Here is a 26025-nt window from a genome sequence, read left to right on the forward strand (position 1 = left end):
TGATCTTACAGGTCTTTTCCAACCTTAATGATTCTGTGATCTAATTCTGATGCAAGCAGATACACTGCATTAAGCTCCCTCCCACACTAAAAAGCACAGCAGCTTGATGTCCAGCTCCTTTCATACACGCACTGGTGCTCCTCAGGCTCCTGGGGGTCTGCTGCAAATACAGTAATGCAGGGAAACACCACCTGGTAAGAAAATGTCAATAGCTTTCCAGTCTGGTGAAAATTAACTCATTGAGAGAAAGGGACAGGGAAGATGCACCTCATCATCATACCCCCATCGTGACTTCAGATTACGGGGAGGCAGCAGAGTGACTATTTTGTCCCAGCTCTGAGCCTGCAGCCCAGAGGACAGTTACAACCACAGAAATGTTGCACAGCAGCAGGCTGATAATATCCACTACCACCCCTAGGGGACCGCAATTAGCAGGTGAAGAGCAAATTCAAGCCCTCCTCACCAGGTGACAGGCAGAAACAGCAGCAGTACAGGCTCATGAAGCCTGCTGGCTGAATAAATACATAAGGGCAGCATAGGAGAGAAAGAACCTGTAACTCAGGGGAGGAGACAAAAAACACTTGGCAAGCACCTTCCTAAAACAAAAAAGCAGAGGGAAGAAAAGTTACTGCTAGGAGATACCCTAATGTTGTAAGATGAGAGCACGAGAAGAGTGGGAGACATGGGAAAGCAAGCTTCTTGCCTTACAGTCACTAAAGTTCCTTATACTACCCAGTGCATGCAGGGTGCACTCTTCTTCGTGCACAACTCCCATGCCTGAAAGACTGAAAATCTTCGTTTTTCAAACAGCATCTGCTGGGGCCAAATTTGCACAGTAGGGAGCCTGGCAAATCCCCATAGCCAAGGCTAAGGCAGTAAAGAATAACCATTTGTTAGCCCTTTGCCAAAAACGAACCTCAAGCAGCATATTTCTCAATAAACAAGTGCAAAACCACAGAGGACAGAATCTGCCCGGGAACAGCAGTTCTGACAGATCCGTATTTCCCACTGGGGTTACCCTGGTAATTAACACTCCATTTTTCATTATGGTCATTCGCACAGATTTCAGTAACAAGCAGCTGCCTGTGCTTAGAAGTAGCTCAGCAATAAGGAAGAAGCTATTTAAATATCAATTGAAAAACAAGCATAGCAAGAGCATCACCTGCATGAAGACCACGCACAGGCAGTAAGGCACTGAACACAACATACTACTGCTAAACATAACCCACATCTACAGGAAGTAAATCAAATTGAGGCCAAGTTGGCCTCCTCACCGGTAGGAGGCAGGATAGTCATGAATTTCGTGAGACTTGACAGTGATGAAATGCTCATTCAACTTTTTGACCTTACCCTGAGCTCCCAAGAACATTCTCTGACTAGAAATAAGCATTGCTAGGGCTTCATCCTAACTTTCAGAAGAAATCCGTGGCAGTTAGTTAACCTTAGCTGAGCAGAATATTAACATCAAGGAAGATCCAGCCTCTCTGTATCTCTCTTCTGCAAGTTGGTTTGAGTTGTTGCTTTAAACCCCTTTGTATAGAAGGGGCGATTGGTATTTTTTGTGACCTTTAGCTGGCCCCATATCTTCTGTCTACTCGCTTGGAAGCTGAGATGATAGGTTTGTGCACTATACATCACTTCAAAAAAGACCTCCAACTGTCAAGAATCAATTGGCCTGCAGATGAGAACTGGAAAAAAAAACCACCATGAAGTATTTCACACTGTTTTCTCCATTTTTCCAAAGGTTATCCAGTGTACTTTAGAATAGGTAGCCTTTCTGGTTGCCTACCAGGGCTGAATAAATGCTTTCTTTGCTCTCCCAAGGGTACTTCAAGAAATTCTGCACCACAGGTAACATTTAGCAATATTTCCTTTAGGTAGACGTTGGAGATATTAGGAACAATGTGTACTGCTGCATTACATGACAGATAAATCTTGACTATTAAAAATGGACTTCAGTAATTTCAGGCAGACATACAGCATATCTTTGTAACGAATGGGGGAAAAGAAATTAAGAACACATTAAAAAAAAGCATGAGAAAGAAGACGTTCCTTAGAACTAATAGACATCAACTACACATACCTGAACAACCAAGCATCGAAACAACAACTCTTTACATCTTCCTACAGACAAAGTAGTATGAACCCCACAGGCATCTACCCTACATGAAAGAAAAAAAAAACAAAACCAACACATCTATCTTGGCTAAGAACACTCTAGCTTCTAGGATCCCTGCTCCAGCAGTGGGGAAGGTACACAAGCCACCAACCTGTCCACATCTGTTATAGAAAAAAATAACTTGAGTAAGCGCAGAGAAGGCCAGGCAGCACGCTGAACTCCAGAGCGGAGAAACGGGAACACAAAAGTTCACTTTTCTAACAGAAATAGAGGGAAAGGCTGCCTCTTAGGAAAGGGAGAGCTGGGAAAGCTTTTAGGAGCAAGGAGGGTAAGCTTCTCTGCTGATTTTCCATCCCTCCTAACTTCTGAAGTTAAAATTGATTTTGCAAGCAACCATTCAGTTCATTATTAGATGCTCTTAGCAGCATTCACTCTGAATGACAATTAGACGTACTTCACAAGGAAGTTTCTATTAAGCGATTATACACTATGAAATTAAAGCAGTGAAAAAAGGACTTCTAGACAAATTAAAGCAGGCACAGCATGTGCAGCAGACTTGGCCTCTAACTCCAGAGAGACAGGAGACACAAAGCTGTTGCACACAAGGAAGGCCAGGAAATGATGGCTGACACCGCTAACAGCAAAGTCCCTACAGAAGCATACATGCAGGTACAAGAAACCTCTCACCACAGGCTTGTTGAAGTCAAAGTCCAAGTTTGCTTCCTTAAAGCTACAACCCAGGGAATGCTTGTCCAGCATAACCAGGCCTGCTGCGGACACCCCCTGCACGACTCCAGCCCTTACACATCCTATGTCTCCTGTAGCCACCACATAACTGAACTCTGACTTGAATAGGAACTGAATTAATTTTCTTTTTTCCTCATCTGAGCAAAAGCAGCATTTTTCCTGACACTTCAACAAGCAAAAAAGCTTCTTTTCACATTTTTTGACATAACAAATAATTTTTTCCTGCATTCAACAAATAAGCGTGCCACAAGAGAAGAAAGCAAGTCAAATACAGCTCAGCCGCTTTGCTGCCCACACTGTTCCTGAGTAACTCCTGTCTGTTTACACTGCAGAGACATTAGTCATTCACACAGAGACACGCAGCCTTGCCTTCTCCTTGCTTGATTTAAAGGCAAAGGGCTTTTCTTCTCTTGGGGGTTTGTTGTTTTGGGGGTTTTTTTGCCCTGGGAGAAGTAATAGCAATGAAACAGTTTTGCTGAGCATTTAAGGCTGCCCCTTAATACTGGGACTGAATGGGTCAGTCAATACAACACCTATAGGTAAGGAGAGCCTAAGTACTTTGAAAGCAGGAGGAGGGAAGAGAGAAACACCTCTTGTATACAATAACAGGCAGGTTCAACCAACAAGCAAAGTGGCACATAAACGAAAAATATTAAGACGTTTGATAATAGCACAAATACAGTGCACAGTATGGGGAAATAAGATTATTTGTTCCTCTGCCAGATTCTTCTCCTCCTCCTTATTTGGAACTGCATGATTGTTTTTGAAAGTGTCCAAAATAAGTAATGTAGGAGTCATTTAAATGAAGTAACAGCATCCTACTGGATCCTGTGTATTCCTCATTACAAGTCCTGGGAGTCACAGGTAGAAAAAAGCACCCGAGACAGGAAATACAAGACTGCACGAAACTCAGAAGACTTATCTACAGGCAGACATGAACAGACTTGTGATGACAGAATAATTAATATCAGAAAGTTATTCCACTAGCAGTGCTTCTGCAGGCACAGTGCTCTGAAACAGAATTAAGTTTTAATGCTGGAATAATTCTACTTCGTTTTTTTTTTTCCAAAAAAATATTTCTCATTCTTTCTCCTCCTCAGCATCTTCAGTGTTTTTTCCATGGAAGATCTTGTCATTTTATACAACATATTGAAAATTTTTTTTAAATTTATTTTCTTTAAAAAACAGTTGTACATCTTGATTCTTCTTGCCCTAGGTCCTGCGAGGCAGGTGACACAGCATGACTGGAACTTCTTTGTTCAGAACTACTCACTATTTTCATTCTTGTTATTAGTTAGATGGTACCAGAATAACTAGCTGTTGAAGCCTGCCTTTGACTGGGGCGATTTCAGCTCTTGCTTACAAGCGTTTTCTGCAGCAAGCAAAGGTCATAATTAAAATATTTCAAACCAAGAACGCCTGCACTTCAATATGAATTTGGGTTTGATTTAAACTACTCCTTAAAAGAGCTGAGATTTTGTTTTATTCCTTTTGTTTGTTCTTTGAAAGGACAGGACAGCAGATTCTCTATGAATTTGGGCAACAAAGCATGGCATTTGGCCTATGAATATAGAGTAGCAGATACCCTAGTACACATTTGGAGAAGGTCAGGATCAGTGTAGCACCCTTAAATCACCAGAGCTACTTTCTTAAACCTGTAAACACAAAACTTCAGTAGAATTACTAATGCGCTATTAAGCTTTCTGCTTCCAGTTCACCAGTTTGACTCATGCTCAGATGAAGGATTGAGAAATTGTTCCTCTTGAATGGTATTTGATAGATAAGTATTTTTCAGCAATGAACCCCACTAGTAGGCTTTGCACTACATTATGGTGTACAGCAGGAACCTTTTCTCTCTGTATTCCTATATGCTTATCATTAAGAGAATCATTTCATTTCAGATGACTCCCACTGAGAAAGTTCGTGCTGTCAGTCAGGATTCACACTGAAAGAGCACAGCTTCAGCCCACTGCGGAGCAGCAGCCGAAAGTTATTCCACTATAACACCACAGTATTTGTCAGTACTAGGAGTTACCCATACCCTTGAGACTGAGCAGGTGAAGGTCAAAACATAAAAAAAAAAACCAACTTCCTTTGGTAAAACATTTGAATGTCATTTGGGGGGCAGAAACATACCCTTGGCTATTTGAGCTCTAACAAATAGGAGGTCACATACATTGGAGTTTACGCAGGCCTGATTCATTGCAGTCTTGAAGCTTCTTGAACCCTTCTTTGCCTCCACAAAATCCCACTGTACTGATGATTTCCTACAACTCAAGTTCATCCCTTCCCTTCCTGAAGCCTAGCCATGACATGTCCTCATAAGTTAGACCTCATTTAGAGATGGAAATAAGCTGCCATCTCCATCCAGTGCTGAGCTATAAATAAGACTTCACTCAACCCATAGATTTAAACTTCATGTTAAACCACGCTTCCTGGCTACAGAATTTCCTCTCCTCCCATAATCCTAAGAGATGCTCAAATCCTGCCATCTCCTCCAATGCACACATGTCCACAGACCTACAGCTCTCACCTAGACCCCCCCTCCTCTCTTTTCTAACGAGGACCTTGACGCTCAAATCTACCCCAAGTTCTCTCAGTGCCAGGCCCAACAAAAGCATGATCAAACCACTCAAGGGAGCACCATAGCAAACAAATACAGACTGAGAAGACTGTGCATTGACAGACCAATGGTTTGTAAGATTATTCGAAAGAAACCAAACATAGTGTAAGTTGTACTGCAAGACCCTACTGCCTCTGCCACTTGTCTCCATTATTGTAGCATTCCATCAGCAATCATTTAATATCCTGCTCCACAAGCTGCCATCAGTCTCACAGATGAAATGGCTCTCGTGGGCAGACAACAAAGCAATTTTTTCCCCGTAAGAACTGATGTATGCAGGGGGGATACATGCAGGGACTTGAAGACATACAATTCAAGTCCACAGGGACTGCATATATGATGTGGAAGACAGAGATGCACAATGGGAACATCAGTATGGTCAGCTGAAGGAAATGCTGGCTTTTTGGAAAGTATTGCCATTCTTAAAGCTCTCAACTGCTTCACCTGAGACCGAAGGCTTTATGCAAGTCTTCTACTGGAAGCATTCTTGTTGCCTCCTTCTGAAAGGTAGCACTTTCATGACCTTTCTGAAATTATTCAGAATGAAGACAATTAAGGTGAAGGACAGAAAAGCACAATGCTGGGTATGCAGTCTCACAGCTGAAGCAGAAGAGAACTGTCAGAACAGCAACCCATTCCAGAAAGCAAGCATGTCTTCCACCTGACGAGACTGATGGTCCTCTTTCATAGGGACAGTGTAGATGGTATGGCAAATAGAGTTGCAGAATTTTTACCGTATGTCAAAAGCCACCCTTATATTAATTTTTATGGAGGGAAAAAATGTTTTGCTATCCATCACATAGTATGTCATTTAGCAACTTGGGAATACATCCCCAGTGGATAACACGGTATGTCTGTACACATTTAGAGGACTGCCTTGCGTTTTTCCTGAAAAAATAATCACATATTAGTGAAATTCTTATCTCAAGCCATAAACACAGGCGAACCAGACATGAAGAGAGGAAAGATTCATTGGTGAAATATGAAAATAGTGAACCACCTTTAACATGTCCTTTATTCAAAAAAAAAAGAGAGCATTGCATATGCATTTGACAACACAAGAAAAATTCACTTACAGGTTATGTTGTTTGAGGTTTTTTTAACTGTACACTTTAAACCTATAAAACTCTTAGGACTAAAAACAATTACTCCAAAACCAGATAAAATAGAATTAAGTTCAAGAATTAGGCTAACATTTACACCCCTATTCATATGCCTTTTTCTGATGCCATGATTAATTTCAAAATATGTACAATTCTAAAAGTGACACATCATTGGTGTGACTGCATGGCTGTAAGGAAAACTAAAGATGAAAAAGTCACACCATTGAGTGATACCACCTTTTCCACCTCTGCTTTCAGAAGAAACCCAGCAGCCAAATGATGTATTCATCTGCAAATGTTTTCATTTTAGTTTTTCAAATTTAAATGGTCTTACTACTAAACAATTAACTTTTAAAAGTGTTTCCCAGGAGACCTGCTAGCTGAAAACAAAACTGAAAAAAGTTTCCCCAGTACATGCTACACCTGAGAACTTTGTTTGCTAATAATAATTCATCCAGAAGTCTCTAAAAATATTTTTAATTCCAGCAACATTTCCTTTACTGTTATTGGTATGCACAATGGGAAATTCCAAACTACTTGCTTGGGAATTTCCAGTTTTCTAATACATGATCAGTTTTTCTTTTTCATAAAAAAAAAACCTTAGTTAGTCATTTTAGTTATCCACATGTTCTCTTGGTTATTCAGATGTAATGAAGCAGGTAAAACTTGTAACTTACTTGATATTATCAACTACTGCAAAGTACACCAGGCTAACGTTTTTAGAGAAGTAACTGTCATATTCTCCCTGTGAAGTTTCAATGGTAAGCACTGAGTCTACCATTTTGTAAAGTGAAACTAGAACTGGCTTTTCCCCCTCACATACATCACAATACCACACCATTGCTTATAATGCATTTTACTACAACACCATGAAATAGGTAGCACAAAGCTTGTCCTTCTAACTAGTCAGCCAGGGCAACTAGTTAAGTTGGAACAACAAGACAAACTTCCAGGCATAAAAGCCCTTCCTCAAGCGGGTGTGTCAAAAAGCTTGCCTGATTATGGTCAGTCTCCTAAAGATATTTCCCCCTGTGACAAACCTTATCTGGAAGTCATAATGGCCCTGCAAAATACCACCCTGAGAAATCAGTGTATCTAACTCAAGAAAGTCAACACCTGTGCCTACAGTCCAAGACTAATCTTACCTGACTGCCTCACAACAGGAAGAAAACAAAGAAAAAATTTCCCACATCTTTTGCACAACTGAAATTCTAGAGCTAGACAAAAATGTTATAGAACACATTTATTCAGGAGTGCTTTTTAAGTATTGGAGTTATATTATTATGTATGCCAAATACAAGCCTCTGTCTCCTGTGTGCTTTCACTCAGTACGCCTCACATACACCGGCTTTTCAGAATACATCAGTTAGTACCTCCTTGCAACATGCCTTTTGAAAGTTTCTTCATGCAGAGGCAGAAACTGGAAACAAGACTGTCTGAAATTTAGATATTGTAATTCTAAATCTTAGGTCAGCTGCACCTATTGCAAGTTTAGGGTTGGATATTAGGACAGCATAGAAAAATTTCAGGTACAGCACATCATGAAAAAAACCAACCCCGATAGACTCCCACTCATTATAAGCAGGTCTTATTGTTGAGACCTTTATCCCAGGTGCTCCAGTCTACAACACAGTCCCTGACACTTTGGTGCCATGCAGCAGATGCTTTGTATGGTGCCACGGCACATAAAAACCCCAAACTGCTTTTGCTCTTTACTTCCACTGACACAGTTTCTGAAGAAGTTGAATGAACCCTGGAGAGCTTCTAGCAACCCAGACATTAAAGCCTTTACTCCAAGATGCTATTTCTCCAGGGAGCTACCATTAGAGGGGAGACATACAGAAGCACTTGCGAATGCCAAAAGCGTACATGAACAAACACCCACAAATACATCAGATGAAAAGTACATTCTGCAGTGACCTAATCAAAAAGGCTGTACATCTTTATTTGTATTCGGTTCCAATATAGTGTCTGAATTATGCCTCTGATTCACAGCACCTCACTTTGCTTGTTGTTCAACTTTGCCATACATCAAGCCAATCCAACTCATTAACTTCATCTACTTTTTCATGCTTTAAAAATCTCAGTGAGCATGGAGATATCCCAATCACTTCCTACTTCTCAAATCAAAACCTACCAGGAATCCTGACTAGTACTAGATTGGTAGGATGGTATCAACAGCAGAAGTTTAAAACTTGCATTACCTGGCATCAGTTTGGATGCTTCCATTGTCAGCATTTCCTACAGACTCAGTAAATCTTTGGCCAAAGCGTGTTACTGTATGAGGGTGCTAGGAATTTGAAATTTCCCCTCTTTGCCTTTTTGATCAACACTCATTGCCACAACCCTATCACTGTCCTAAGAGGACTAAAGACGCCCATAAAACAGCACATTTGCTACTTTTACCTTCCATGGCCTAGAGATAAGAAAGGAACACACAAAAGCTTGCATATGATAAAGGCAGGGCAGGAAAGCATTGGAGAGGGCAGATGTGCCTGCAGAACTATGAAAACCCCCCAGCATGGGCAGTTGGGTCTGGGCATGTGGACAGGGAGGACAGGAGGGAAACCTCAGGAGAAAGGAGAGGTTAATTGACTTGAGGCAATCCTACTTTGCAGAGGAGTCTGGCAAGCAACGGAAGGTCTGCGGAGATCTCCAATAAAAGCATCCTATTAATGAATTCGAGCAGACACCACCCAGCAATCAGCAAGGAGCATTATCAGCTCCCTACAGAGGGCCCACACTAGAAGACTTCAGTGTTGGCTTTCAAATGGTAGTCACAGTCATTCAGCATCTTTTTAACCCCCAATTACATAGAAGGTGCATTACCATGCCATCTAGAAGCTTCTGTTCATGTCCAGCCATTTATTAAGCAGACAATAATTAAAAAGAGCAAGTGTCCCCCCACTCCTTTAAAATGTTTATATCCTAAGTGTAAACAGGGGCAGCAAAATCAATTTCTAGTTGTTGGTTGAATTAATAGTCATACTGTCTCCAGTAGTCACATTGCAAAGGAAAGACAATTTTCTTATCTGGAGTTAATATTTCTAAAAAGCAAGGGAAAGACACGTCTGTCCTGAATATAAAATTGGGCTGCATGATTTTGCAAGTGCAAAGTAAGCAGATGGGCTGGGTAGCAGGAGAGCTGTGTCACTCACTCAGTGGGTACTGTCCAGATAGCACATCAACACTTCTCCCAAGTTACACCCATCAGAGCTCTATGCTTCAAACTGCAATTCAGCAAGTGGGCTCTTAAATTATCCATAATTGCTTATTTTGTTCACATTTTTTTCATTGCTTGTTTGTTTGTGAAAGACTAGCCAGGCTGTCTGGGAACAGCTTGGCTGCATCACGGACTGAGAAATAGAGCCCGACTATCATAGGAGGCGTAGCCCGCGGTGTCAGTTTTAGACAGCAGATGGCCGGGAGTAGAGAAAGCTTCCAAACACATGGTATGCCAAAACTTCAGCAGTTTTCTTTTCATCAAGCAGCTTCCAGGAACACAAGACGTAGCTGGACCTCTTCACACTGGCCAAGATTAAAGTAAGAGAGCACAGTAGAATCCCACAAAATATTACCACTTTTTAGAAACCTTTAGGCTGCACAGTCTAAGCAAGATACTGCATGACCACAGCAGCTTCCTCTCCAATACTGGCTAAGGAATCAAAGGTGCAGAAAACACAACTGCATTTTCAATGTGTGGGCACAAGCAGACCAACAGCAAGATCCTGATCTACCCCAAGGACACACTCCAACGTGATGGAAACTGAACAACTGGGCTAAAATGAGGGTTCACATCAAAAACATTTCAAAAGTTGCTGAAGATGAATGTGCTACACATGTAATAAGCAAACACAAGAAGCAAAAGTACACAGAAAATGTACAGACCTCCCTCTCGTAAATACTGGCCATTACTATATTGTTTCAGTATTAAAAAACAAGTCCGACAGTTTTCCAGCTGTCTACCTGACAGTAAGTTAAGGAGTTTCAGACCTTTAAATTGTGACTGGCTCAACTCCTATCCCAATTACGTGTTTTTTTTTTTTTTAAATAAATCAATAGCAACTGGATAAGTCTGACACAGACTGCATAAAAAAAGACTGTGATGTCGTTACTGCTGCTAGTAGACAGAAGCCAAGACCAAGCATTTGAATGACAGCATCTTGGTCAATAGTTTCAGCTAGCACCAAACAATAAATGGATATTGACAAAAAAAGTCTTATCTTTTCATTTCAGACTGGTGTCTTAAACGGAGAAACCCAGGCAAGGTGGAAGGGTTGCAAGGTTTGCACTGCTCTATTTTGTTGCAAGAAAAATGAAGTCTAATTTATACTTCATACAAGCACTTACTTTCCTTAAGCACCCAAACCTTTTGTGGAGGTTATTTGAGTTTGTCAGAGAAAGACAGGATAAACAAGATCCATGCAAAGAAGATCTGGTTTTAAGAACGTCACACAGAATGTCCTGTGTCACACAGAAGCTCTGCCCCTTCAGCATCCACTGCCTTTTATTTAATCAGTAGCCTCAGATATAAAGCTTCACTCAATACACAGCTAGGTTTAAAGATTTTACTTCCACAGGTACACACCATCTAGAAACAAGTACAATCCAAAGTAATGTGTTTTTCGAGAGTTATTTCCAGATATAGCTTCTCTCTCAAATTCACTGTCCTACCTCAGAAAGAAGCTAGCTTGCCTTCGTTCCTGTGTCCTGTTATAACAGCCATCTGTCAAGCAAGCATTTTAGTTCAAAATAATAGAAGTACAGTAAAGAGGGATTCTATCCAACCCTCATCTGCAAATAGCTCTTCCAGGAAAAAAAAAAAAAAGAAGAAAAAACCCAAAACACACCACCCACCTGCTTGAAGATTAAATTGGTTCAAATGTTTGAAGTGATATTTCTAGTCATAGCTCTTAAAATATCTTCCCGGTTTAAACTGCAAAAAGAAATTTGGAAAGACCAAACAACTATACACCTAGCCAGGAGTTTGGGGTTATTGCATAATTCAGCATTTGCTGAATTTACCACCATTTACCATTGCCATTTACCACCGTAAGAAGTGGCCAAAAACTCCCTCTGAATACCATTTAACAAATTACACTTTCAACCCAGACATTACTTCATATTATACTCCATTGTTTTCTCTTTCTACAGTTGCCTTTATACAAATAGCTGGCTCAAGTCAGCAACAGCACCTCTTCTAGTGTAAGCGTATGGGAGGTTAAGTGCTACAAAGCATCTCCTTTCCCCTTCCTACACTTGTGATTAATGGAAAATGTGCGAAATGAGACTCCAACTCCTACACAGCACAGGGTTCTGCCCTTGATACCCTGCAGATCCTGAGACATAGAAAGGCCAATTGGTATGAAGAAGCCTCAAAGAACACAAGCAAAAAAACCAAAACAGCGTACAAACACTATTTTTCTGCAGAGCACAAGCCCGTGGCAGCTCACCAACTCATATACCTCAAGCTTTGAGACTTCAACTAAAATAATTGAAGGCTCACATGATGTTAAATGTATCTATAGCATGAATCTTCATTGCTGAGATAGGATAGGTTTTGCCACGACAAGCATAAATATTTCTATATTCTAGCTGCTGTGTTGAACTGATGAGGAGTTGCTCTGATCTACTCAATGACCTTCACTGGAGAACCCTAACAGCAAATATAATCTGATTCCACAGGGACGCTACCATTCCCTACCAGTTGCAAGCAGTGAATCCGTACGCTCACATTCCTGCATACAAGAATTTAAAAAAAAAATTTAAATTAAAAAAACATCAGTAGTTCTGCAGAAACTTGTTTCCGAGTAAAAAGATGGCATATGAACCAGCAGTGTTCAGCAACAAGACTCAGTCCTGACACTTAGTTACCAATCCATTTGCCCCTTGAACTCCTCAACCTTGCTTGGTGCAAGAAGCAAAGAACAAGAAAAGGTTTTTTTAAATGTTTGGGCAACAGATTTGTACTGAGCAAAATACTCTTGCTTCCACTGCAAGCACAACTCCCACAGACACAAAAATATGCTGCTTTTTTTTTACCTCCTGTATTCAGCAGTGTGTTTAACCTTGGAGCTGTCAAGCTCCATCATGAATAATGAGCCATGACAACATTCCAAGTGATCCTTGGAGAACAGACCAATTTTTACTATATGCTACGCAAGGCAAAACAGTGTTATCATATTCCCATGGTACTGTACCTGCTTTGAAAATATACAGTAATGTGGCCATCAAGAGGAGACCACAAGTAAATACAGAAAAAATAAGCCACTTCCTGATACTTCATCACCTACAAACACAGAACGAGCAATAAAACATGTAACATCCTAATGGTTCCTATTTAAAATTAAACCAGGACTGAGAAGGAGATTTGCCTCACTGAATACGCATTTCATGCAAACATTGCACAGCCAAGGAACATCTGCGTTTGAAACAACCCACGGTTGCTACAGTATGAAGTGAGAGCACTCTGCAGGTCTCACAGCACCTTGCTCAGTGACCTCTAGCAGATGAGCATGAACATGGGATGGGAGAGCAGCTTCTGCCCCAAGCAGTCCCCCCATGCTCTCAGAGGAAACATACCCCCCCACCATACACATGGCACTGCCAGAAAGTATAGGAAGAAACTGTAGTTGCTTGAATGACTGATTGAAGCTCCTCTACACAAACACCCTAACCATGCCAAGGCAGGTCTTTAAGAAGGCACAGCACAGGTGAACAAGCAATGGCAAAAGCCATTTCCAATGTGCACCTCCCAAGCTCGAGGGGAAGAGAAAGACATAGCAAATAGATTCATCTAAAGAAAGGAAAAACTAGGAAGAAACAAGCTGAAGATTTAAACAGGCATTCACTTCTCTCCTAAACAACAATGGAGGGTTGTGGTTCCAAATACCCCTTAAAAAAAATATCATCACCTGTTCAGGGAGTGAATGCTAATTCATTAACATGAACCTGGAAAATACACGTTCTCTAGCAGACACAAGCAGCAAGCACCTGTTCTGTGTTTCTGCAAAGGGGAAAAAACAAATACATCCTTATTCCTGACCTGTTTGCAACAAGGCCTTTGTTCATGGGTTTGTAGAGGGAAAAACTTGCCTTTATTTCTGTGCCATTTCCTAGTCTGACTGCCACAACCGAAAACACAGTACATCACTTCCCCCCCTCTGTAGGGACACCACTTCACTTACACTTCAGTTTCAAAAGTTACTACAAACTATGGGAGCTTTCAAAAAGCCCTGGAGAGCAGGAAAGCAGCAATGTCGAACAGTAGATGCTTGCCTTTCTTTAAGTTGCTAAGTTTGCAGCACCAGGCAGCAGAAATCAGTTCTGAGCACTTTGAGGAGTTTTAAGTGCTAACACATCTCCCTCCCACCAAACTGCTGTTAAAAACCAAGCCCCCTCCTGCAAGACTGGAGAGCCGAAGTCAGAAAATCTCTTGAGTTCTTATCCATGGCTGAAGTTGGAGAAGAGCCTCTACCACTGAAGCAGTAACACAGTTACACACCATAATGTATTTATTGACAATTTAGTTTTCCATTTGGGGGTATAGGCACCCATACCCCACCTCTACCTGCTCTCCTTCCCCTCTAACTCACCTCTTCCATGTACAGGGCATTTCACAGCTACTGACATCATACTAGATCTCCCCTTTCTCTGCAGCACTCCCAAATCATCAAGACCCGTGCTACCACCACACACAGCACTACCACAATCTCCGGTTCAAAACAGTTCTGCTCATAACAAAGGACTCGCTCTATAATCAAAGGAGTCCCCCAAATTACAGGGACAGTAATTTTCTTTTTAGCATAATAGTTAAAACATCCTCAGCCCTCCACATACACCATGCTGGTTTCTCCCACTCCCTGATAATATATTTCCATTTCTGCCCCACATCACAGCTCTGCACATTCAGCAATTCCATTCCCTGCTAGCAGTATATGGCAATAAGATCCCTTTAAAGAAGGCAAATTAAAGACTTCACTTGAACAGAAATTGGTTCTGGGCCAATCTGTAAGCTCTTTAATAAGCTTTCAAACTTCACATCAGGCAAGACTTTGCTCTCCACCAGGAGCAGTGACATAGGTCTAAAAGCAAAGGTGGAAAGCTTGCTGTTGCAAGAGGGAAGGTCACAGCTCTAATTCTTCTTGCAGCACTGCACCTTCTCCCTGTCAGTCTTTCCCTGGAGATACACTGCCCATGTTTCACAAAAGAAAAACTAAGGAAGCCAGTTCAGATATCATTAAAATAATGAAAAGTAGTCACAAAAAAACCCAAACCGCTGACAGTTTTATCAGAAGAGGAACAAAGACCAGTATGACAGAAAGCAGCTCAAAGACTCAAAATTTAGGAACTGATAAAATTAAGGATGCAAGGTCACGTATCACAAAGGAGCATGGCATTTTCTGAGAACACTTGTGTGAAGATGGATTTCAAAGGGATGGAGGAACCCAAGGCAAAGTCTCTCAAGCACCTCAGTATCTAGTCCTGTATCAGGACAAATTCTTTCTGCCTAGATATGCCAGATTTAGCACAGAAAACAGCAATCCCACATGTAGAGGCTCCTCTCCACCTTTGTACTACTGCCACTCTTGCTCTCTGTAAGCTGTGCCTACAACACCTGCTTAAATCACCTTTCAACCAGACCATTTTCCTGAGGGGAATTAATGTAACACTCTGCAAACCACCCTCCATACTATCTGCTCAGTAACTAGGGGGGAACCTGAGACGGGTAATTGGTAAAATATCAGTCAACAGAAGGACGGTCCTGTTTTGAAGATACAGGACTAGCACCCAGGAAAACTACTTAAGAGCTTTCTGTGCAAGGTTAGACAGGTCATCATATTCCACTGTGGGCAATGACTACGTGGCATCACATGCAGACGTCACACCTCATACACTAAAATACTGCTGTCAGAGTGGCTGACTGCCCAGAGAATCCCAGCTGGAATCTGTGGGAACCACGTGCACGGAGTACACAGCTGTCAGGAAGTCTCCAACTGGGAACTCAACCCACAGGCACTTAAAAAAGAAGAGTTATGAGCGTTACATTTGTAAAGCATACACATCAATAATGTCTATTTGACAGAGATTAAACCCATGAATATCTACAACATCCTCAGCTTTTAACATGCCTAAAGATTTTCCCCAATGGGAGATGCCACACTAAAAGAATGACTTGTGACAGTAGCAGACTTTTCTCCTATACATAGGCAAGCCTTTAAGAGGCCAACAGAACTGTTCTTGCAAAAACACTACACCACCTACTCCCTAGACACTATTAAAACACATTCTAATCGTTTTAGGGGACACCTTTGGGGGCAGGGAAACAGAGTGACAGTACAACTGCAAAGCTTCACATGTGAATTTTGAAAGGCAAACCACAAGTCTGACCACTCCCCAACCCCTAAAAGCTGAGAATAAAGAAGTGGCAGGAAAGGAACTATCTTTTTCCAGCCTTATTCTCCAAAGTATGCACACAGATTTTACTGAAACGTTTGCAGGGCTTCCCAACTGAAGCTAGATCTAGCAGGAAGAATTTAATCTAGAACCTCAAGACTATCAAAATATGAGTACCTGAACACAGACTACCATAACAAGAAACAATAAGAAACCCAAGATGTGTCTTCATAGATGCTCTAATTATTACCACGCGCACACACAGAGCTTATCAGAAGTGCCAAGGCACTTGAAAGGAAAAGCACTATTCAAATACAGATGTTTGCCAGCAGCTGTATCACCACCATATTCTCTAGCTGGTTTTGATTCAACTCAGTGGACATCAAGTTAATCCCACAGGACAGTATCGTTCACTTTTATAATAGCTACTGACCTCATTTCTGTGTTCAAGCCCTGCTTAGTGTCATGACTAAACGTGGCAAGCAGCAAATCACACTCTGTCAGCAGCCGGTGCCTGTCCTTTCTCCTTTCAAAGCTTTCATTTATTTCTGCATTTTTTAAAAGCCATGCTGCTTCAAAACAGCTGATCCAGATGGTGGACATTCGGATTTCAACCTTCCCACATGGTGATGTGGCTCAAGAAAATAAAACTTGTTGCTACCTGCTGCTGACTTACTTCTTTCTTTAATTTGTTTCCTGCCATACAACAGAATAAACAATGCAGTTCATTGAACTAGTCTTCCACACCTAACCATTGCTATGTAGCAAATACAAAATAGAATTATTAGAGGAAGGAGGGAGAAGGAAAAAAGAAAAGCAGCATGATGCAGTGGGGGGTAGAAGGGAGCAACTCTCACCTTTATCATAGTCATCTTCCTCTACTGCTTTTTCCTGAAGCCTCTGAAGCCGTAAGATCAAGGATTTTCTCTATGTGAAGAGAAAAATGTTAATTATGAAGAAGTTGCATTTAGAACTATTTCGACTATTAACCTCTATATAATATCAATTTAATGGGTTACTACATCACTAGAATGGCCCAATTTTGAGAGTTAAGCCCATCATTTGCTAAGTGGACAGACCTATTTGGAAGTCATCTGAACTGCAGCTACTTCAGCCAAGCACGGCTTTAGTCCAAACACATACAGGGAATTACAAACAGTATTTCTTGAAAACTAAAAGACATCATGTGATCGTAGGATATTTTTCACCCTTTGAATAAATCAAAGTAAGGATTATTAGAGGATTCTGTCAGCACAACATCTACTCCTGATCACACTGTACTCAACAGTGTGTTCTTGAGCCCATTCTAACGATTTTTTGCCTATATGAGTTTTGCACAGAACAAATCCAGAATTTCCATATGCAAAACACATTTTCTTCTGTATGTAGAAAAAGAAATACAGTATGAGTATTTTGGAACAAGTATACTCATGTTATGGCACAGAAAATTGGGTTCACATGCAGCCAATGATGTTTCATTAAAATATAATTTAGGCTCATCTATATAACATTGACATTCGCATTTTCAGAAATGTTCACACTGCAAACGCTAGATGGGAAAAAAAGCAAAACACCAAAAATACGTATTCCACATAGAGATTGCCCTTTCACACCCAAAAAGAAACTCTTACCATAATGAAGTTTTATTTCAAAAGTTACCGCTTCTTACTGTAACACGAAGGGTCTGGACCAAAGTTCTGAATTCACTAAAATTTGTAAGGCCAGGTGTACCTTCAAAGGCTATTACAAGTTTTTACTTCTAGAAGAATTTGGTTAGAAAGTAGGCAGTCCTCTCCCATTGCCATGCCAGCCACAGCCTAACACGGCAACAGTTACAAGACTGAAAAGTGTTTTCTGATTATTTATACATGACTTGTACCAAACAAGCTATTATCAGCACTGAAAAAGGTAGGCCTGGAAAAAGAAGCAGCATATATTCACATAGCCCAAAGCCAGGAAGTGCTTGGGAAAGCATTTTCCAACACAATAAAATCCATACTTCAGACATTCTGCATTTACAAAAGATTTCGCTCCTCCCCGAAACTCTTTCATATTTAAATCCCTATATTTAAATTTCATAGAGAAAAACAGGTACAGACAGTCAACAAACTTAATAGAATCACTCGCTAATCGTGACTACACAATCAACACACAAATTAGGCAAGACATTTAAATTAATGGTATCCCTTCTAAAGATGGTATGTGAAAGTGGACTAGTCAGAAAAGAACCATAAAAAAATAAAGCTAGAAAAGAACCAAAAAATTCCTTGATTAATAATAGGCTATAGGATGCCCTAGAGGAAAAACAAAAGCAAACAAAAACCAGCATTGTATATATTCTTTTTCTCTCGAGGCTTTATTTTATTTTGGTTTTCATATCCCGAAAGTCCAATCTTTCTTCTCTGATGCTGGTGAGGAATGTGTAACGTATTGAAGGGAGGAGTTCTGAATCCTCACCATAAATTATTCTCTGTATTTTATGCCATACTTTTGATAGAGTTTTAAAGAAGCCTGCATTAGGAATGGTTCAAATGACACTTTTCATATATGATGTATAACAATCATCTATACCAAGAGTACAGCTTTACTGCTGTTTGCAGTGTTTATCCCACCACGCGCTCACAGTGGCAGGTCATTTCAAGTCTGCTTGGGCACCACAGCCCAGGCATGCCCACGGCAAACTGACTGATGCTGTCACAGTAAAGAGCTTTCTATTTGCAGGCTGGTAAGACATTTAGAGCTCAACTAATCAAAGAGCTGCTTCAGCATGGCATGTCCTATATCTGTACCACGTGATGATCACTTTTTTTTTAATAAGTACCAAAAAAGCATAATTTTAACAACTTTATTATTGTCTCCTTTTCTTGACTACAGTTACCTTTGTTCTTTTCTGAAAAGTTTGTGACTTGCTCATTATCATTACAACAGGAAGGTGTTTCAATTTAAACATACACAACTGGCTAACCAAGGGCAAAGACAACTGAGGGCACAAATCCCCAATTCCCCATTCGATGAATTAATGAATACAGAAGTTAAAAGATAGCAATATTTCTTTTGTGCCTATCAAATAACTATACTGAAAAGACAGAAAAATTATTTCCTATCTTGATTATGTTACATATTCCCAAATTTGCAGCAAATTAATTTCCCAAACCCTCCCAGACTACAGGCACATTGTCATTCCAGGCATGAAGCCAAAGAAACTGCACCATGTCAATGTGTGTGAAGTCAAGTAAATAAGAGAACCTAGTTTGACTCCTACATGCATCCTCTATGAAAAGTAAGTAGAGAGCATCGTAAGCCCAGGTCAGATATTGTGGAGAGTAAAGTAAAAATAGAAGCTTCTCGATCTTGTGTCTTACCCAGACAGGAGGATTGTGCAAAGCCTCCCCAAAGCAGGTTGTTTCATCAGGCCTAAGGACAATACAGTGCATCTCAGCAGGTATGTCTGAGCTGAGAAGTCACAAGAACCTGGGTTTCTGAAAGGCATCCCAAAAACTCAGAGCACTAGTGAGACACTTAAAAAAAACCCCACTGCCTATTTACTGCATCTTGAACAAAATTGTGAAATCCATCACGACCACGTTAATCTCTGGATTACTGCTTCCTGCATGCACAATAAAGGCAGTATTTGGCTCCTTATCGCAGGTAAGCTCAGAATGGTTTCCCTCCGATGCCCACCCTGCCATCCCAAAAAAACATATAACAAAAGCCCGTAACTGATCCTTCGTAAGGTTTCCCCACCCCTCTTCCCACAAAGAGCACAGTGAGTAAGACTGCCTGTATATGTGGTAGGTATACACATGTGAAAAAGAAAGACTCCTGACTCAACAGCCCAGTACTCCTCTGGAGTGGAAGAAAACAAAAAATATTCCATTCCCAGTTTGAGTTAGAGCAGGCACTTGACCCCCATTTTTCTCCATAGAGGGAGAGTACCCATCTATTAGATTACAGGCTACTCTCATACAGGTGCCTCACTCCAAGAAATCTTTGGCTAAACTTACACATTTCCAATTACAAAGTTTAGTGTTGTTAAATCATGGTGCTTCAAGAAAAAGAGTTCTTACCACCCCCATATTTTGTACTACATATACTCCAAACTGCAGACAAAACAGCCACCTGTGAAAGAAAATGGTATTTGTTGAATTCGGAAACTGATGTGTGACGTATCAGAAATGGGAGACCTATCTATAGCTTCAGTAGAACATAGGAATCAGGTAGCACAACAACATCACTTTTTTTTTTTTAAAGAACCAAAAAGGAAACCAGTTCTTTCACTTTTATCATGCAGACTGCTACTGTAACCCCCCATTAATAAATGTCACAAAAGCCATTAATATCCCAACTTCTACATCAACTTTGACTTTGGCACTATAAATACAAATGTTTTGGGTGCCAGGAGGAGGAATCAAAGATGAAGTGAGATAACTAACCTTTAATGTACTGCGGTTGACAAGCAGGCAGTCCTGTAGCACTGGTTCATATTTTTTCATCAATGTATCCCAGTTATGGTCACTAACAGTAAAGCTACTTTCATAGCCTGAGGTGACAGAAGAGCCAGCAGATGCTGCATCCGAGGAATCTGTAGAACATGAAAATGTTGCATCTGTATCCGAGAGAGAGAGAGTCTCACAGTCCTGTAGTTTATCATTCGCTGTGGTCTTATTCTCATACCCCAAATCCTCTCTGGGCCTGGGGAAGCAATGCAAAGCTCCCAAGTGCTCATGAGTCTGCACTGTCTCGTCTGGCTTCTGCACATTTCCTGCAGTGCTGGGATGCAGAACGTACTCGGCTTCCTTGGTGGTTGACTTGCCTTCAGCATCGCTTACTCCAGAGGACAAGTTCAGGGAGAGCTGTATGAAGCTGAAACTTGAACTAAAGCTATTATGTGTACCAACAGAATGAGTAACAACATCTCTGTTTTGATATTTACAGTTGTTATTCACTTCTGTCTGATCCAAAGCATACATGTTTTGGGGCTCGCTCACTTTAGCGCCATGGCTCTTCCGCCGCGTACAGCATGCAGCAGAAACACCTCCTTTGCTTGTTGCTGCAGCAGGATAAACCGGTATCACTGTGTTTTCTAACCGTGGACTCTTGTAACATGAAAGATTCTTGCAGCTACCTGGCGTATCTCCAGCAGCGGCCAACGTTGTTTCTTCATTAGCGGGAACTACGGCACTATTTGCAATTGAACTACAGTGTAAGAATTCAAAGTTATTTTTGCATTGTCTGCATAGAAAGCAGTTCTCGAAGTCTCCACAATGCTGCCTGCCATGTTTGAGCTCTTCTGGGTTGAACAGCTTGCAGGCACCAAGGGACTGAAACTCTGTCTGTTGCTGAGCTTCTGGCCTCATGTATCCAGGTCTTTTTGCCAGTTTCTTTTTATGAAGACAGCCTGCAGGCATTAACTGCTCCTGACAATCTGAGGGAGGTGGAGGGAAGGAAGAAAAAAGTCATTAAAGTGTTTCTGAAGTTTTCTAGGCTTAAGATATTGTAGCATTTGAAAATAATTATTTCAGGTATGTCAAACAGTGCATCGGGTTCCATTTTGACAAAAGAAAGACATCGAGCATACTGCAAATAGAGAAAAAAGCTGTTACCAGAGAACGTGCGTATTCATCCACTTTCTAAAGAGTGTGCACCTGCTTTTAAGTGAACTCACGAACATAATCACATCTATCAGGACACAAACCCGGGTAAGATGAACCATATCATCGTCCCTATTCATAGCAATGCTCTCTACTCCTTCATTCTCAATTCACTTAGCAGCACACTAAAGCACAGACCTTGTTTAAGTCTCTCTGATCCAGAGTGATTTTCAGCCTTACAAGCACATCTAGGATAGGACTGAATCTGCATCAGACAGATGAGAACCATACTCACAAAGAAATTTTGTGCATAATCTGTTGTTGCTCATGTCCAGTTTCTTGTGTTAATATCCATGTTTTATTAATAAAAGCAAGTGTTTCAGATTCTGCTTCTAGAACGAGTAACACTCCATGGCTGCATATCTGTCAGTCTAATGAGATATTTTATAAGTTTTCATTTAGATTTACTGTACTATCTATTGTCCAAAATGTGAAGTTAAAGGAAAAGTTTTGCATGCAGGACCATCAGTCCTAGAAGACTAATGCCACTATATACTTGCTAGCATTACTGTAGCATTAATATATTTAAGAAAGGGCCTCTGCTCAATAGCTCAATTTCCCCGCATATACCTTCCTTACATAGATGAATTTTACTCCTTGCAGAGCAGAATAGAAAGAACCAAGATAAAAACCACAAAGAACATCAAAAGTGGGAGATCAGAATGTGGTATCTTGTCTTTGTCTTCTGCACATTTTCTATAAAAAAAATTATGGGTAAAAGTTTACACGGTGACTACTTTCAGTTCCTTATGGATTTACTGCTAGTCAAAAGGTATTCCGTTCTTGCGTCCTGCACACAATCAATGGAAATACAAGCTCTGCACCATCATCCATTTTGTAACACAAAAACATACTGACCAGGCCTATTTGCCTGAATCACCCTTCCAAGGGATCTAGTGACTAGCTGAATTATGCCCTTGATTAGCTGCCCTCTGCTCACTGGAACAGAATCAATTGCCAGAATCTGAGGTGTTAGAAATATTCTCATCACCCACACAGAGTTCTTTCAAAGACACAACTTTCAGGAAAAAAATTTCTTTACATGCAATATATTTAATATTCATCTCCAATCACAACCCTTTATCAATTTTTACATTGAGAGATGTGCACATAATCTAAACACCTCAGCAACTCCTAACACAGATCTCACACACACCACACTACAATGACATCCTATACAAAAATTTAAGCATTAGACCTGAAACTTCCCAGGAGACTTTTCCCAACATTCACTACACTCTCTCCAAATAACCTTCAACAAAAGCAATTTATACATTTTCGTCATACTAGACTAGTGGCACATCTCACCATGGGACTGCGGTTAAGCTTCTGTATTCTGCTTCCTATCACCATAAATTAGAATACCCCAGCTGTCTCTTACGTTCTCTTTTGTCAGAGGAAAAAAGCATCACAGAAATCAGAAACAGAAAAGGTCACAGAGTCCATCAGCCTGTCTACTATAAAAAGACAGTGAAATGCTGTACTGGGAGTAATTTAATGGAAGTCTTAAGAAATAGGAACCGCTCTTGGAATAAGGGAACAAAAACTGAACAAAATGTTCTTTAGAATTTAATTCTTTTAGTTTATATACAAAATAACAGCCTAAATTTGCCTTCAGCAGAAGAAATCAGTCACGCAGAAAAAAGTCATTCTAAGACTGGATATACTTCATCGCCGTTTACAAAGGCTAGTCACAAGCCTCGTCTGTAAAAATGGAAAAGGTTCTTTGGTTTAATTAAAATTAGTTTAAAACTGATCTCACTAAATCACTATGAATTTCTAAAGCAGACAGATAATTACAGCTCTTTAAACACCAAATTTAAACTAAGCTAATGTAAGTAAGGTTTAAATTGGCCAAAGTGTTAGATATTTGCACCAAGTGAACTGGATGCAACTCTAAAAATTATCGGAGCCAGAGTGGTACAGTTCCAGTATCCTGAACTAATCCACACAAAACCCACGCATACTGGCGCTCCTCCCCACGTTTGCAGGTAACCCCCAGACAGGTTTACCATTCAGCTCCTTTACAGACTCCAGGTCTGCCTCCTGGCAAGTCCAGCAGCACAAGTCCCTCATGCACCTACCAGAGCAGCACTACTGCCTGAATTAGACTCAAGATTACAGTCCAAGCCACGAGCCATTCAGAGGATGCTACGAGGAGAGGGCTGCAGGTCCTTAGCTCTGGTGTAGCTGCACTTGAGTGCAAGGCAGAGGAGGAGTGGATGGACACAGAGCTGAGACCAGCACCTCAACGTGAACACCCACGTCTTCCCCAAAGAATAAGAGAGGGAGGAGGCAGCCGCAGCCTGACCCCTGGCTCCAGCTAGAGAAGCATGGCAGTGCCCTCTGCCATCACGAAATCCAGCCAGGATGTTACTATGGCTTTGTGTATACTCTTTGTGCGCTGTTTACCCTTCTGCCATGTCCCTTTTCTGAAGATTAGAATCATTTCAGTTGTTTATCATCACGTATCTGAAATCTAGTTACAAAGACTTTGTTTTTCTGCATAGCCTTCCAACCATAGCTTGCTTTGTCTGCACATCAGATATAGAAACTATACTGAACCAATTCAGCCAGCTTGTTAAAAAAAAAGACAGGCCTTAAATTTTTCTTATAGTTCCCTCAGTTTCAAGCACATCAAATAACTGATGGCAATTAACTACAAGACTATCAAACAGTACCTTGGAACACTGTGAAACAACTGAAGGTAATAAAAAACCTACATTATAGTGTGTCATGCATTGTATGAGACATGCACTTAGAAAAAGAGAAAAGTCACAAAAGGAATAAGGACCTTTCAATAGTAATATTACAAATCAACTTTTAAAAAATATGTTACAATCTTAGAAGATGATGCAATGTATATTCTAATGTCAGATTATGTGCAAATTGCTTCAAATCCAAAATATGAAAGCCCAGAAATAACTTCATTATAACAGCTCTTTCACCATAACAATCTTCCCTGCTGACCAACATTTCATAAAAACTAACAGCTCAGAGCCAGAGCATGGGGTGGGGGGGAAAAGCCTATTGCTCTAAAGCAAGGCATGTCCTACCATGTCTTAGTTGCACCAGTAAGATGAAAGACGGAGAGGTGAAGCCAAAGAGCGTTTCCCACTGATGGAAAGTGCACATTCTCTTGTACCCTGCCTGATGCTAAAGGACAGCAGAACAGGCATCTGTTTTAGATAATCAATCTTTGCTTTCAGCCACAAAAGTGGCAGTTCAGTTTTTTGATCAAATGCTCTAATAGCATCTGTGGATGGACAGATATAACTACCTTACATTTTTGTCAAGTCCGCCAGGATTTTATAGAACAGTACAGAAACTCTGAAGCGATTACCTCCCCGCCCCTGCTTTAAAGACAAAATGCAGAATGCTTGCAAGCTTATTAAGTTCTCCCTGAAAACAACTGAGAGACTAGAGCTCGACTATCTGAATACACGTATATTACACACAGAGCATTTGTGGGTGCTAACTGTGGTGTGGACGAGAAGGTACTTGGTCATATTCAGAGTCAACTATCAAAACACTGCTTCTGTTAAGGAAGCCTTAAACACCTGCATTAAACTGTATGCAAACAAAGCAAGTGAGACGAAAATATTTATTATTTACAAACATACACACACAAATGTTTAACCCATCAGTAACAAAAATTAACCATTCTCAGAGATTAATCAATCCGACATGACAATAACCATTACTGTTCAGTTCCTACATCATAAAAATATGTAAAACATTGCAGGTTCCTAATTAGTTATATTTTGACTCATTTTCTGAACTTCAAAGATACCACAAAATCTTCAAAATAAGATGGCACTGATCTCAACACAGCCTATGTTAAAACAAACCAGCACCACCTCTTTACACAAGTAAGCTTTCAAAGAAAGTTACTTTTGAGTAAAGATTTTTACAACTCTTAAAATGCAAAGGTCTCATTCAGCTTTTTCATCTCACTTATTGAATGTTAACTATACTTTGATTTATCTAGCATTTCACAAAGTGTATCTATAGAAGACAAACAATGGCTGAGCTACATTATATTTTATACCATTTACAAATTATTTCCTCACCAAGGGTTCCTCTGATTTCTAAGGTTGCAGGCTGGGTTCAGTTATTCAACTGTTAAATTTCCAAGACGTCATGCACAAAACATTCTCTGAAGTCATTAAATGTACGTTAGTTTCTACTCTTCATTAAAAAAACCACTTGAAAGAGTCGTGCATTTTAGAAGTCAGAGTGGCCTTCCTTCGCCAGTGTTTAAATAATTGTATTTTTATTGACACACTCCCATAACACACGTCATTGAGTTGTTACATTTGAGCCACTTACCTCCTTAATGCAACAACTCATTTTAAGCCATTTGATGAAATTGCAGCACCTCTC

At 40.5% G+C, this 26025-nt stretch overlaps 1 protein-coding gene across 1 annotated transcript in view; it reads right to left on the reverse strand.

Moving 5' to 3' along the window:
* DISC1 (DISC1 scaffold protein) overlaps positions 1 to 21396 on the reverse strand; it is a 184435-nt gene extending 163039 nt beyond the window's left edge. Inside the window, exons 1-2 of the mRNA XM_059832667.1 lie at positions 20422 to 21396; positions 16846 to 16915 (exon numbers count right to left, since the gene is read on the reverse strand). Coding sequence (XP_059688650.1) covers positions 16846 to 16915; positions 20422 to 21396 — 1045 coding nt within the window. The remainder of the gene's footprint in view (positions 1 to 16845; positions 16916 to 20421) is intronic.
* Positions 21397 to 26025: the final 4629 nt, after the last annotated feature.

Source organism: Gavia stellata, chromosome 2, assembly GCF_030936135.1.
Source record: "Gavia stellata isolate bGavSte3 chromosome 2, bGavSte3.hap2, whole genome shotgun sequence".
NCBI classification, from domain to species: Eukaryota; Metazoa; Chordata; class Aves; order Gaviiformes; family Gaviidae; genus Gavia; species Gavia stellata.